Here is a 15,514-nt window from a genome sequence, read left to right on the forward strand (position 1 = left end):
CAACTACATATTTCAGTATTTTTAATAGTTTTCAACAGTATTAAATGGGAAGTAAATTTTCGAAAAAAGAAAAAAAGAAAGATATACAAATGTATATGACACCCACAATGCATCGCGCGGAAAAGAAAGTTAAGCCGCCATATTGGCATCGCCTCGCAAAATTTACCACCATAAACGTGAGTCTTTGTCATTGTATTTACAAATTTCGATGTCTGATTATCATTAATACACAACACAAAACGTTTTCTTGATGTACAAGTAATGAAGAAAATGTCGATAAGGTTGTTTCATTTAATGACTAGCATCAGCAACTTGTAGGGGCGATAATCCAATGATTACGGTAATGTCCGGCAGATGGAGTAGGAGTAAACTTTCGATTTATGAACCAATGAAAACGAAGTACTGATACTCAGCCTCAGGGGCGATAGCAACATGCTGAAGAGCATCGAAAATGCTCTTGTTTTGATGTTGCTACTGTACTTTTAAACTTTGATTTAAACTTGCATGATGCATATACACAAAAGATGTACATAAATTTCAGTGAAATATTGAGGATTATTGTCCCTGCATTTTTCGCTGATCATGAGACTTTGAGCCAGTCAGAGGTTAATAATTGAACAACATGTCCTTAAACTTAAATGTTTAAATGTTAACATTTCACAATAATAGAACAACTTTGTGTTAGAAATCAAATTTATTAAAATGTATCATTTCAGCATGATTACATAATTTTACAAAGACTGAGACAATTTTCAAACCAATAATCTTTCATAATGTTATTTCCCTTCCATTCTTCTCCCTTGCTATCTAGCTACTGCTGTTCCATTCTCCTCCCTCACAAAAAGCTATTCTTCCATTCTCCATCAATATATATCTTCCATTTTCCTACAAGCCTATTTATTGCCCTTACATTCTCCTCCCTCAGAGCCTATGTATTGCCCTTCCATTCTCATCCATCAAAGCCTATGTATTGCCCTTCCATTCTCATCCCTCAAAGCCTATGTATTGCCCTTCCATTCTCCTCCCTCAAAGCCTATGTATTGCCCTTCCATTCTCCTCCCTCAGAGCCTATGTATTGCCCTTCCATTCTCCTCCCTCAAAGCCTATATGTATTGCCCTTCCATTCTCATCCCTCAGAGCCTATGTATTGCCCTTCCATTCTCCTCCCTCAAAGCCTATGTATTGCCCTTCCATTCTCATCCCTCAGAGCCTATATATTGCCCTTCCATTTTCCTCCCTCTGGTCTCTAGACTCCATAATCACTGACTTTTGTCATACCTCAGCATTTTACATTCAGGATTCGTTTGTTATCAGAAGCCAACATGTCGGATAATTTATTTTACTATAGTATACTGTATCATTGTCAACATACAGCATGGTGCTTACAAAGTCTTTCTACGTTGTGTTAAATCATTCATAATTGTTAGCACCAGGAATATTGTCAGCAGCAATATAGAGTCATTTACAGCTTGTGTTCCAATTTCTTGGAAACACCTGGGCTCAGTGTAGCTAGATTCTAGCTCCACACAACAATGTTTGTGTCCCACTATAAAGCTAGACTCTAACTCCACACAACAATGTTTGTGTCCCACTATAAAGCTAGACTCTAGCTCCACACAACAATGTTTGTGTCCCACTATAAAGCTAGACTCTTACTCCACACAACAATGTTTGTGTCCCACTATAAAGCTAGACTCTAACTCCACACAACAATGTTTGTGTCCCACTATAAAGCTAGACTCTAACTCCACACAACAATGTTTGTGTCCCACTATAAAGCTAGACTCTAACTCCACACAACAATGTTTGTGTCCCACTATAAAGCTAGACTCTAACTCCACACAACAATGTTTGTGTCCCACTATAAAGCTAGACTCTTACTCCACACAACAATGTTTGTGTCCCACTATAAAGCTAGATTCTAGCTCCACACAACAATGTTTGTGTCCCACTATAAAGCTAGACTCTAACTCCACACAACAATGTTTGTGTCCCACTATAAAGCTAGACTCTAACTCCACACAACAATGTTTGTGTCCCACTATTAAGCTAGACTCTAGCTCCACACAACAATGTTTGTGTCCCACTATTAAGCTAGACTCTAACTCCACACAACAATGTTTGTGTCCCACTATAAAGCTAGACTCTAGCTCCACACAACGTTTGTGTCCTGCTATAAAGCTAGACACCAGCTCCACATCACAATGCTTGTGTCCCACTATTAAGCTAGACACCAGCTCTACATCACAATGTTTGTGTCCCACTATTAAGCTAGACACCAGCTCTACATCACAATGCTTGTGTCCCACTATTAAGCTAAACTCTAGCTCCACATCACAATGCTAGTGTCCCACTATTAAGCTAGACACCAGCTCCACATCACAAAGCTTGTGTCCCACTATTAAGCTAGACACCAGCTCTACATCACAATTCTCGAGTCCTTTTTCCACACCAAGCTATTCCTGGCTATATTTGCTCTAATCTTTATATCATCAATAAAATCAAAGTTCATCCTGAGTTGAGATCTGTGATGTAGGAAAAGTCAACACCCAACTGGTCAACCTCCCTCCATTGGTGTCGACACTTTGTTGTGACTGACCTTCCAGAGGTCACACTCCTACATCTAATTTGAGTTGATTGATCCTGTGCAGCATATTTGACAAATCTTCACCCCTGTAACAGAGAAATGTACATTTATTATCAGAAATGACTTTGCACCTTCAGAAGACACTTATAAATAAGCCAATCACATATTCAGCCTAAACATTTCATACCCTTTAATCGAAGGGCCTGTTTCCAGTAATGTTAATTCTCCATAGGAGCCTGCCCTCGTATAATTTCTTATCTAGCTCAACTACTGTTTTTTTCTTTTCCGAAAAACAATTTTACACCTTTCCGACACCCAGATTTCATAATTTCAGTGAAAATGTATTTTTATAAAGTTGTCAATTTCAGCATCAAAGACATAAGTTCGTAAATAAAAGAAGGTTATCTCGAAATTGTAATTCGCAACATAGTATAAATTTCTTTTGACAAATATTTCCAAAACATCGTGTTTATTCATAAAACATAAAAAAAAAAATATTCTCGGATGAAAATTCACTTGCAGAGACACAATTATGAAGAAAAATGCCATAAATTTGCAATTTTCTCCCGTTATATAGTTTTGGATGCATATTTCCATCAGAAAATCGGATAGAGCTTTACTTGTTTCATATGTGTACCAAAAATCAGCTAATTCCATGTGGTGGAACGTTCTCATATCGCCGCCTGAATGTGGTTGTAAATTGAAAGAAAAGGGGAAATTAGTAACAACCTTGTCTGAAACCCTATTATATAGCTTATTATATACAAACTTTTATATTGAATATCAGAGCGGATATTTTCATGACAGTTTTATGATGTGTAAAAAAAAAAGAAAAAAAATAAAGTACTGTTTCCCCGTCTCCATCTTGATTACTTGAGAACCATTACGTGTGGAACGTATCAGATATCTCTGGCTCCTGGTTACATCGCCGAACATTTAAGTGATGACGGCGACTATGAGGTGTGGCTTTACCAGCACTCCCCAGACCTTCTCCGATGTCAAATACATTCTCGACACAAAAGCCAAACGAAATATAACGTTTGGATACGGTTCACCGTTTCACCCGATGTTGAGGCCCCAATAAAGGACTACTACTGCCAGTGCCCAGTTGGAGAGAGAACGATGGGAATGTGTGCGCACATCTCCAGTATCTTGTACTACCTTGGGTATTACAGGACGCTGGAAAACCCTCGACCATTACAACCACAGGTAAAGAAATTCCGACAGAACTTGAAATAGTTTTCCATGCGGCAACAGAGTGCATATGTCGAAAGTATGTTTGGGGCTCGATATGAAAGATCCCCGTTACCATGTGACTAACCAAACTTATAAATATAGGTATTATACAATCGCCGGTAGCTATGAACAATCCCGTAAATGCGAAAACCAACCAAAATCATAAGGAACAGGTTTTGTTTGTTGTTCTGTCTATTTGTCAGCCAATGTCTTCAACCACAGGGACTTGCGAAGTAGCCATCTTGGATTTTTTTATGAAAAAGTGTTTCTCTCACTTTTTTTCATATCTGTGTACATATTCTCAACATACCGAGCAAATACTCTCGTTTTTTTGTTAATTATCTAAAGAAAGTCGAAAATCGGCAATTCAACCATAGGCTAATTCAACCCAACATTTGAAAATGTTCCACCACTTACATTTTGATGATTTTTCCTCTCATCAATAGCATATTACGTACTATTTAATAGGATAAAAATTGGTTTGCATCCAACGCCCATAAAAGGGTGTATTCTCTAAAAAACACAGTTTTTGTGTCTAAAATGTTATCATCGAAAATGGCATTTTTGAGATTGTTTCTTCCATAAAACAGCCAAATGGCGCGATGGAAACATGATTTTTGTCACAATCATGCCATGAATGTATTTTTTACGGTGGCTATCATTTGATTAGATTTTCATTAATATTTTACATAACATGCACATTTTATCAACACTTAGCTTCTGAAAGGTACAACTTTGAGGAGCCATAAAAAACAAATCAAGTGACCTAAATCTTTATACTTTATAGATTTGTGACCACAATGGCATGGGCAATGCACCACCAACAGGAAATTTGAATCAGAGAAGGGGCCATTTTGGAAACCGGCCCTTTATCAAATTCTTATCTTACTGTAAAAAATTAAAATTAAACAGCCTTGGGAAACCTGGTCTATACCATAACAAATAGTATTAAGCGAGGTGCAGAAATCCATGGGACAAAAAGGAATGAGGTGCCCAGACAAGATTCCATCCATGGATAGATTGAAGAATGGAAGGATTGGAAGACAGATTGAAGGACAGAGAGAAGGAAGGAGAGAATGACAAGATAAAGTGATCATCTATTATTGCTAGCCTTCATTGCTTGTTTTTGATTGGCTGGAGATCTAGGTGTTTGTCTTCTCAGTTAATAACTGAATTCATTGGGCTCCTTCAAATCAATCACTGTTTACACAAAATCAGTGTGACCAGATATCTTATATTTCGTATCCCTGAAAATGCAGAATTGCATCAATTGTCCCATATATACTTACTCCTGTTGTAGAAGAGAGTGGACCTTCCCAAGTTCCCATATATACTTACTTCTGTTGTAGAACAGAGTGGACCTTCCCAAGTTCCCATATATACTTACTTCTGTTGTAGAACAGAGTGGACCTTCCCAAGCTCCCATATATACTTACTCCTGTTGTAGAACAGAGTGGACATTCCCAAGCTCCAATATATACTTACTTCTGTTGTAGAACAGAGTGGACCTAAGGGTTGATATTCCCAAAGTCTCATATATACTTACTCCTGTTGTAGAACTGAGCGAACCTGAGAAACTTGTGAGTTTTTAAGAGAGTGGCTTGCAGCAGCCACCTCGCTCTTTTTTATCTGTCTTGTCTGGTAATCATGTTTTGTCCGCAGCTGAAACAAGAGTATTGGTGAAACTGATGAATGCTTCCTGAAATAAACTTTACTGGACACAAAATTTAATCAAAGGGCAATAATTCTGTAATTAAGAAAGAAGTTGCAGGCCTTGAATTTGGTATACTGCACATTCTCTTAATATAACCAATGTATACATCAAGTTTTAATTACTCCTAAATCATGTAAAACAGAGTTATGGTTCTTGTATACTGCACTTCTCCTTATCGAGATCTATATACCTAAGAAGCTTCATGTTGATGTCTGTTGTGATATGCTCTAGACAAAATTATGACAGATTGACAGACAAAGCAGCTCTCCCTTTGGGAAACATAAAGATTTCATAAAACAAGCCTGAACTTTGTATTCACAGTCCAGATGATATAATCAGATAATGGCCTCCAATAGGATTTGATAAACTAAAGGATAAAGACAGTTGAACATATTAAGTCTTATCTCCCAGGTTTCTTCATTAAACTGTGGTCTCAATATCCACTGATAAATGTGCTATAGAAGATGGGTTCTCCACTACCAACGCCATGTCCATCTATCACAAAACCTTTCAACAGATTGATTTACATTAAATTTTTTGACAAATGTGGATTTGAAATATGCATAATTTTAGATCTTGGGTGTTAATGTCATAACTAGCTTCTATAAAAATACAACAAATTAAGTATCCTCTTTTACAGTACCTTACAATATCACCTGGTGTAGACTCCTGTAATTATCTAACTGTTTACAGGAAAAGTGATCTGTACAATATCACCTGGTGTAGACTCCTGTAGTTATCTGTTTACAGGAAAAGTGATCTGTACAATGTCACCTGGTGTAGACTCCTGTAATTATCTAACTGTTTACAGGAAAAGTGATCTGTACAATATCACCTGGTGTAGACTCCTGTAATTATCTAACTGTTTACAGGAAAAGTGATCTGTACAATATCACCTGGTGTAGACTCCTATAATTATCTGTTTACAAGAAAAGTGATCTGTACAATATCACCTGGTGTAGACTCCTGTAACTATCTGTTTACAGGAAAAGTGATCTGTACAATGTCACCTGGTGTAGACTCCTGTAATTATCTAACTGTTTACAGGAAAAGTGATCTGTACAATATCACCTGGTGTAGACTCCTGTAATTATCTAACTGTTTACAGGAAAAGTGATCTGTACAATGTCACCTGGTGTAGACTCCTGTAATTATCTAACTGTTTACAGGAAAAGTGATCTGTACAATATCACCTGGTGTAGACTCCTGTAATTATCTAATTGTTTACAGGAAAAGTGATCTGTACAATGTCTAGTGTAGACTCCTGTAATTATCTAACTGTTTACAGGAAAAGTGATCAGTACAATGTCAACTAGTGTAGACTCCTGTAATTATCTAATTGTTTACAGGAAAAGTGATCTGTACAATGTCACCTGGTGTAGACTCCTGTAATTATCTAACTGTTTACAGGAAAAGTGATCTGTACAATGTCACCTGGTGTAGACTCCTGTAATTATCTAACTGTTTACAGGAAAAGTGATCTGTACAATGTCATCTAGTGTAGACTCCTGTAATTATCTAACTGTTTACAGGAAAAGTGATCTGTACAATATCACCTAGTGTAGACTCCTGTAATTATCTAATTGTTTACAGGAAAAGTGATCTGTACAATGTCACCTGGTGTAGACTCCTGTAATTATCTAACTGTTTACAGGAAAAGTGATCTGTACAATGTCACCTGGTGTAGACTCCTGTAATTATCTAACTGTTTACAGGAAAAGTGATCTGTACAATGTCACCTGGTGTAGACTCCTGTAATTATCTAACTGTTTACAGGAAAAGTGATCTGTACAATGTCATCTAGTGTAGACTCCTGTAATTATCTGTTTACAGGAAAAGTGATCTGTACAATATCACCTGGTGTAGACTCCTGTAACTATCTGTTTACAGGAAAAGTGATATGTACAATGTATCATCTAACTGTTTACTGATCTGTACAATGTACCTGGTGACTCCTGTAATTATCTGTTTACAGGAAAAGTGATCTGTACAATATCACCTAGTGTAGACTCCTGTAATTATCTGTTTACAGGAAAAGTGATCTGTACAATGTCACCTGGTGTAGACTCCTGTAATTATCTGTTTACAGGAAAAGTGATCTGTACAATATCACCTAGTGTAGACTCCTGTAATTATCTAATTGTTTACAGGAAAAGTGATCTGTACAATGTCACCTGGTGTAGACTCAGGAAAAGTGATCTGTACAATGTCACCTGGTGTAGACTCCTGTAATTATCTAACTGTTTACAGGAAAAGTGATCTGTACAATGTCACCTGGTGTAGACTCCTGTAATTATCTGTTTACAGGAAAAGTGATCTGTACAATATCACCTGGTGTAGACTCCTGTAATTATCTGTTTACAGGAAAAGTGATCTGTACAATATCACCTGGTGTAGACTCCTGTAATTATCTGTTTACAGGAAAAGTGATCTGTACAATATCACCTGGTGTAGACTCCTGTAATTATCTAACTGTTTACAGGAAAAGTGATCTGTACAATATCACCTAGTGTAGACTCCTGTAATTATCTGTTTACAGGAAAAGTGATCTGTACAATGTCACCTGGTGTAGACTCCTGTAATTATCTGTTTACAGGAAAAGTGATCTGTACAATATCACCTAGTGTAGACTCCTGTAATTATCTGTTTACAGGAAAAGTGATCTGTACAATATCACCTAGTGTAGACTCCTGTAATTATCTAACTGTTTACAGGAAAAGTGATCTGTACAATATCACCTAGTGTAGACTCCTGTATGATCTGTACAATGTCATCTAGTGTAGACTCCTGTAATTATCTGTTTACAGGAAAAGTGATCTGTACAATGTCACCTGGTGTAGACTCCTGTAATTATCTAATTGTTTACAGGAAAAGTGATCTGTACAATGTTACCTGGTGAAGACTTCTCTTGTAATTATCTAATTGTTCCTCCATAGCTTCTAAATCTTTTTTCATCCCTCTCTCGGCCTCAGACAGAACAGGATTGCGTGCCTGCAATCGTCGCATCACTGCCTCAATTCTGTAACACAAACCAGTTTTTTGAATACACTCTCATACATTACAATTTACTATACATAGAAAGGGACAAAATCTAAATGACAAACTTGTTTCATCAATATCATACTATAGAGATATGTGTATCATACAATCTATAAATTTCAAGTTGTTTTTATGCTCCCAAAAGGGAGAGCACATAGTTGCCGCTTGGTCAATTTGTTTATCTGTCTATCCATTTGTCATTATTTTGTCCTGAGCATTTCACAAAAAGAGGCCTAGCGGCCTTGACGGTCACATAGGATATGAAATATTGAATTTAAGTATAAAGGATAGTTTTCAAGAGTTATGAAACAGAGATTGTGACACTGAATAAAGTAAGCCAGTGTCAATACATGTATACCATCAAAACCATCCCCATATACCAATGATTCTTATTTATTTCCAGTGGGAAAACACCAACAAAGATGGTGAGCTGTTCGATTGGTTTTAGAGGAAAAAAAGGCCTTATCAATTACTAGGTGAATATCACTTTTGAATAAGAACAAGAGGCTCATAGGACTTAATGGTCATCTGACTACAAAAACTTTCAGCAGGGAGAAGGGTTATTTTTTCTATTCTGAATGAAATCTTACAAAGAATCTGTTTTCTATGATGCAGACAGTAGTTTTGGTGAAGAGTAGGTAACTGTAGCAAGGGTTACTTATTTTTTGACAGTGAAGTTGGAACTCAATCCAACTGGTGAAACTTGAAAAGATATAGTTGTTATACAGGAAAACTGTGATTGCACAATCATGATACAAAATGGCCTCACTGGCTGTGGTATCCAAGTTTTTGACTAGGCCGGAAAATAACAACATGTTGTTGGCAACCTTTCCTTAACATTCCCATCAATTTTTAGCTCAATGGCACCAGTGGAACTGGAGAAGAAGTTAAAAATATGTTTTTCAAGATGGTGGCCATCTTGAATTTAAGACATCCCTGAAAAATATCAACACTTGGTCAGGGCTATCTCGGGATCATTTCATGCCAGCTCAGTCCCACTGGGGTAGAACTTGAGAAGAAGTTTGAAATTTCAAAAGTTTACGCATGGCGGATGACGACAGACAAAGCATGATCGCTATTTTTCCTATGAAAATTACAAAAAAATCTAAAAGAAATCTTCCTCCCAGGAAGAAATGTGAGACTCATTTTGTTAATCAAAGCATCTTAAGATGCTTCCATTCATGAAGAGTTATTTTCAGTGGGAAATAAACAACGTTCTGCTGAAAAAAAGCAATCTTTCTATAAAAATTAGAGTAAAGAAATCTGAGACCCATTTTGGTAATTAAAGCACCCTTAGACGGTTTCATCCATGAACAGCATTTGATTCTACCATATCTGGGTCTTAAGAAGAAGATTTTTGAAATTTAAGTCAACTTCAACCCTTTGGCCATGCCCCTCAGGCCCCTGTGTGGTGAGGACTGTATTATCCACAATTTTGGTTCATCTAAAGCCAGGAAAGGTTTCTGCAAAATTTGATTGAAATCCGATCAGAGATTTTTGAGAAGTCAAAAATGTTAAATTGTTTACAGACACACAATGCTGGATGAAGGTGATTGCAATAGGTCACCATGAGACATTGTCTCAGATGACCTAGAAACTATAAGAAGTATCAACCTGAAACTTCACAGGTAGATAAATCTTGATAAGTGCAGTGTACAAGAACCACAACTCTCTTTTACATAATGTAGGAGTTATAGCCCTTTGTTAATTTTCATTCTTAAATTTTGTCTGGAGTGTAACACAAACACTATATGAGGTATCAACATGAAACTTTAGCATTAATTCTTGAAGCATCCATCAGTTCTATAGATTCTCTTCTTTTCTTTCCTTTTTATATTGCAGATCCAATATTTTAGGAGTGAATGAAGCTTTCAAGAACTTTTCATGTAAAAATTGCATTGGTACAAACTTCTGAAAGTCCTTCATAGGAAAGTCTGAATTTTTCAGAACTTTTCAGTAGGCCACTGTGTTAGTGATGGAAATTGGTCCAAGATATCTAACTGATCGTCACCATTTCTTAAACGTTCAATGATTGACCAATAATTGATCTAGAAGTGTAAGCCTTTTATATATATCTAACTTCTAATAGGCCCTGAGTAAAACAATTGTCTAAAAGTAGGGAGGGGGATTATTTGCAAGTGGAGACTACACGTACACTAACCTGCGAAGTATGGTTTCGTGTTCTTCCTGACAATCCTCATAGCGAATGGCAAGTTCCTGGGCGGACTCGTGCAGACGAGCCCGTGAGTTGTCCAGGTCACGTAAGTCTTGCTGTTGTTGCTGTTTCAGCTGTGTCAGAATCCTCACCCTGAAAAATTGGAAGAGGTTTAGATCTTTTCATACCATCCTGTTTTAATAAATGGCACATTTTTGACCATCGACCTCTGAAAGAAGGTCAGTTCATCAACTGAATTCATACGATAATTAGTGACCCCTCACACTTCATAAAGGAGTGTTTCTGCCATTCTACACCAAAATTTTATTATGAGCTACAAAAATAGCGTGAGCATTGTACTAATCCTAACACAAACAATAAGTATACCGGCAATAAGCCCATGCTCAGTAATAAGCCCACCCCCCCTTTCTGCCAACTCCCATGCACAGGGGGGATGCCTGGTATTAAGCCCACCCCCCATTTTTGACCTCAGCCGACCTGTCCCGGTCGGAAGACTTACCGATCGGGAGAATGAACTGAGCAAACTGAACTGTTATTCTGTCGATGATTGAAAGACTTCTCATAGAATTTCTGTCGTGTTTGTTGCATCATATGAATAAAAAAACAGTCTTGTTTTGTATTGTGTCGGTGTTTGTAAGATTGTTGCATCATAAAGTCAAGTAATTATAAAGGCCATGCCCGTTGAAGTCGGGTGTCGCTATAACAAAGGCGCCTAATGACACCTAAAATAACATCAGTATTTGACACTTTGAGTAAGAGCTAGACATCTTGAGATCAAAGGTGCCGTAATGGGATAAATAAGGAGAGGTGTCTTGCTTTCATCATTCTACAGTAATCATGCCTTTTAGTCGTAAGCGCTACACAGTGAAGGAAAAGATTGACATCGTCCACTAGTTTCGAGGGAACGGCTCGAACTATTCCGCCACACAGAGGGAGTTTGGAGTTGACTGAAACTCATCAGAACATGGAACCACGATTACGACAAGCTACTTATGAACTCTGGTGGGAAGACAGGATCCCTGAAGAAGATTGGTGCAGCGACGCCACCAAGGTCTATGGAGCTTGACAACGCCGTGTTTGAATGGTTCGTGGAGGAGAGGGCCGAGGGACGTGCCGTGACTAATTGTATGCTAGAAGCTCAGGGCTGCATCATCGCCAGCCAGCTTCGAGTTGATGGTTTCATCGCATCCAACGGCTGGCTACGCAGACGGAAGAAGCGCTTTTCTGTCGGGATTCGCCGCGGGACCAACGACACACAGAAACTGCCATCAGATTATAAAGAGAAGATCGCCGCCTTCCATGACGCCATCCGCCACCTCCGCCAGGCCAACGACTATACCGCTTACAACAATGCCAACATGGATCAGACCATGATCCAATTTGACACGCCATTCGCCACGACCAACTCCATGATTGGCGAGAAGATTGTCCGTATCACGAACAGCGGTGGGGCCAAGAAGGGTTGTACCGTAGCACTGTCAGCCACAGCGTCTGGTCATAAATTCCCAGCTTACATTATCTTCAAGGTATGTATTAAAATGTATTTTATCATGACAATCTTACACAATACTGATTTCCAATTAAAACAATTAAATAGATTAAATAGATAATTCTATATATATACCTATAATTGGACATTAGTAAATAATTGAGTAGTCTTGTGTTATTTGTAATTACCGTACATAAAACAGGGACTAATGATATGATTCCCTGTATAAACCACACACCTGTCCGTCTACCCTTGAGGTCTTCAAGCGGTATGACACAGACATCGTCACCATTCCCGGAGGTATGTATATAATATTACATTTTAACGTGAAAGTGCGTTTATTCAGACAATTACGGTACATAAAGCAATGTTCTGCAGACCCCGGAAATGAATGTTGGTCAAATACGTTTTATAGACGCGGAGGGAGGCAAAAGTAATAGCAAATGTAAAGGTTAGCCTATGTAATCACACTTGGCCCCTATGGGGAGTTGTTTTGAACAGCGGTACACACACTTGTGCACTATTTTTACTAAATGTTTTTGTCTGTTTATTTTCTTAGGTTGTACCGGTTTAGTTCAGCCCATGGACACCCATGTTAATAAGGTTTTCAAACAATGGATGCGCCAACAGTGGACAGACTGGTTCCGGACCGCCCAACGCAACAAGAATGGTAACATCGTGCAGCCTACTCGCCAGAATGTCATTATGTGGGTCAGCACAGCTTGGGCTAGTGTCACCGAGGAGACCATCGTCGGCTCTTTTCTCAGCTGTGGGATCTCCAATTCACTGTCCGGATCTGAGAACTCACTTCAATCCCGACGACTTATCGAGGAAGTAGGTGTCAGCGGTGCGAATACAGACATTGAGGAGGACATTGATGGTACCAGGGCCGATGGTATTCTGTTTGATTCAGAGGAATCCGACGACAAGACTCTTCTGTTTGGTGGTTTCGATCGTTCATGAACTTTTATTAGCCTAATGGACATGTGTGTGACTCATTGATAGTGCTATGGTGATTTTGCTGTATTTGTTTTACTTGATATGGAATTAATACAAACCTGTTTATATATGTATTTCTTCTTGTTCTTATTTTAATCATCCAGTAACCAGTCTTTTTTGTTCATCGATAACAGTAGTGAAAAATCCAAGATGGCGACCGAGGATATCGGTCAGGTATAGGCTCTTATCCAGAAATAAGCCCACCCCCTACTCTTGACTCAATTTCATGCACAGGCCCCCTGGGCTTATTGGCGGAGAAATACGGTAACTAAAGACCTGAAACAAAATCTAGTCAAGTGTGGCTTTTAAACAAAATCTAGTCAAGTGTGGCTTTTAAACAAAATCTAGTCAAGTGTGGCTTTTAAACAAAATCTAGTCAAGTGTGGCTTTTAACAAAATCTAGTCAAGTGTGGCTTTTAAACAAAATCTAGTCAAGTGTGGCTTTTAACAAAATCTAGTCAAGTGTGGCTTTTAACAAAATCTAGTCAAGTGTGGCTTTTAACAAAATCTAGTCAAGTGTGGCTTTTAAACAAAATCTAGTCAAGTGTGGCTTTTAACAAAATCTAGTCAAGTGTGGCTTTTAAACAAAATCTAGTCAAGTGTGGCTTTTAAACAAAATCTAGTCAAGTGTGGCTTTTAAACAAAATCTAGTCAAGTGTGGCTTTTAAACAAAATCTAGTCAAGTGTGGCTTTTAAACAAAATCTAGTCAAGTGTGGCTTTTAAACAAAATCTAGTCAAGTGTGGCTTTTAAACAAAATCTAGTCAAGTGTGGCTATTAACAAAATCTAGTCAAGTGTGGCTTTTAACAAAATTTAGTCAAGTGTGGCTATTAACAAAATCTAGTCAAGTGTGGCTTTTAACAAAATCTAGTCAAGTGTGGCTTTTAACAAAATCTAGTCAAGTGTGGCTTTTAACAAAATCTAGTCAAGTGTGGCTTTTAACAAAATCTAGTCAAGTGTGGCTTTTAACAAAATCTAGTCAAGTGTGGCTTTTAACAAAATCTAGTCAAGTGTGGCTTTTAACAAAATCTAGTCAAGTGTGGCTTTTAACAAAATCTAGTCAAGTGTGGCTTTTAACAAAATCTAGTCAAGTGTGGCTTTTAACAAAATCTAGTCAAGTGTGGCTTTTAACAAAATCTAGTCAAGTGTGGCTTTTAACAAAATCTAGTCAAGTGTGGCTTTTAACAAAATCTAGTCAAGTGTGGCTTTTAACAAAATCTAGTCAAGTGTGGCTTTTAAACAAAATCTAGTCAAGTGTGGCTATTAAACAAAATTTAGTCAAGTGTGGCTTTTAACAAAATCTAGTCAAGTGTGGCTTTTAACAAAATCTAGTCAAGTGTGGCTTTTAACAAAATCTAGTCAAGTGTGGCTTTTAACAAAATCTAGTCAAGTGTGGCTTTTAACAAAATCTAGTCAAGTGTGGCTTTTAAACAAAATCTAGTCAAGTGTGACTTTTAACAAAATCTAGTCAAGTGTGGCTTTTCTAGTCAAGTGTGGCTTTTAAACAAAAAAAAATCTAGTCAAGTGTGGCTTTTAGTAACAAAATCTAGTCAAGTGTGGCTTTTAACAAAATCTAGTCAAGTGTGGCTTTTAAACAAAATCTAGTCAAGTGTGGCTTTTAACAAAATCTAGTCAAGTGTGGCTTTTAAACAAAAACTAGTCAAGTGTGGCTTTTAACAAAATCTAGTCAAGTGTGGCTTTTAACAAAATCTAGTCAAGTGTGGCTTTTAACAAAATCTAGTCAAGTGTGGCTTTTAACAAAATCTAGTCAAGTGTGGCTTTTAAACAAAATCTAGTTAGTCAAGTGTGGCTTTTAAACAAAATCTAGTCAAGTGTGGCTTTTAAAAAAAATTTTAGTCATGTTTGGAATTTTAACAAAATCTAGTCAAGTGTGGCTTTTAACAAAATCTAGTCAAGTGTGGCTTTTAACAAAATCTAGTCAAGTGTGGCTTTTAACAAAATCTAGTCAAGTGTGGCTTTTAACAAAATCTAGTCAAGTGTGGCTTTTAAACAAAATCTAGTCAAGTGTGGCTTTTAACAAAATCTAGTCAAGTGTGGCTTTTAACAAAATCTAGTCAAGTGTGGCTTTTAACAAAATCTAGTCAAGTGTGGCTTTTAACAAAATCTAGTCAAGTGTGGCTTTTAACAAAATCTAGTCAAGTGTGGCTTTTAACTGGCTTTTAACAAAATCTAGTCAAGTGTGGCTTTTAACAAAATCTAGTCAAGTGTGGCTTTTAACAAAATCTAGTCAAGTGTGGCTTTTAAACAAAATCT

The 15,514-nt window shown here is 37.5% G+C and overlaps 1 protein-coding gene across 2 annotated transcripts in view; it reads right to left on the reverse strand.

Annotated features, from left to right (window-relative positions):
* Positions 1 to 1,908: 1,908 nt before the first annotated feature.
* LOC132562549 (nucleoporin 88-like) overlaps positions 1,909 to 15,514 on the reverse strand; it is an 82,994-nt gene continuing 69,388 nt past the window's right edge. For both annotated transcript variants that reach the window (XM_060227295.1, XM_060227294.1), the window contains 4 exons: positions 10,738 to 10,884; positions 8,430 to 8,556; positions 5,370 to 5,485; positions 1,909 to 2,673 (listed from right to left, as the gene is read on the reverse strand). In XM_060227295.1, the coding sequence (XP_060083278.1) occupies positions 2,610 to 2,673; positions 5,370 to 5,485; positions 8,430 to 8,556; positions 10,738 to 10,884 (454 nt within the window). In that variant the 3' untranslated portion in view covers positions 1,909 to 2,609. The remainder of the gene's footprint in view (positions 2,674 to 5,369; positions 5,486 to 8,429; positions 8,557 to 10,737; positions 10,885 to 15,514) is intronic.

The sequence above is a fragment of the Ylistrum balloti genome, unplaced genomic scaffold (assembly GCF_031769215.1).
Source record: "Ylistrum balloti isolate Yb309-2 unplaced genomic scaffold, AGI_CSIRO_Ybal_v1 Utg371446, whole genome shotgun sequence".
NCBI classification, from domain to species: domain Eukaryota; kingdom Metazoa; phylum Mollusca; class Bivalvia; order Pectinida; family Pectinidae; genus Ylistrum; species Ylistrum balloti.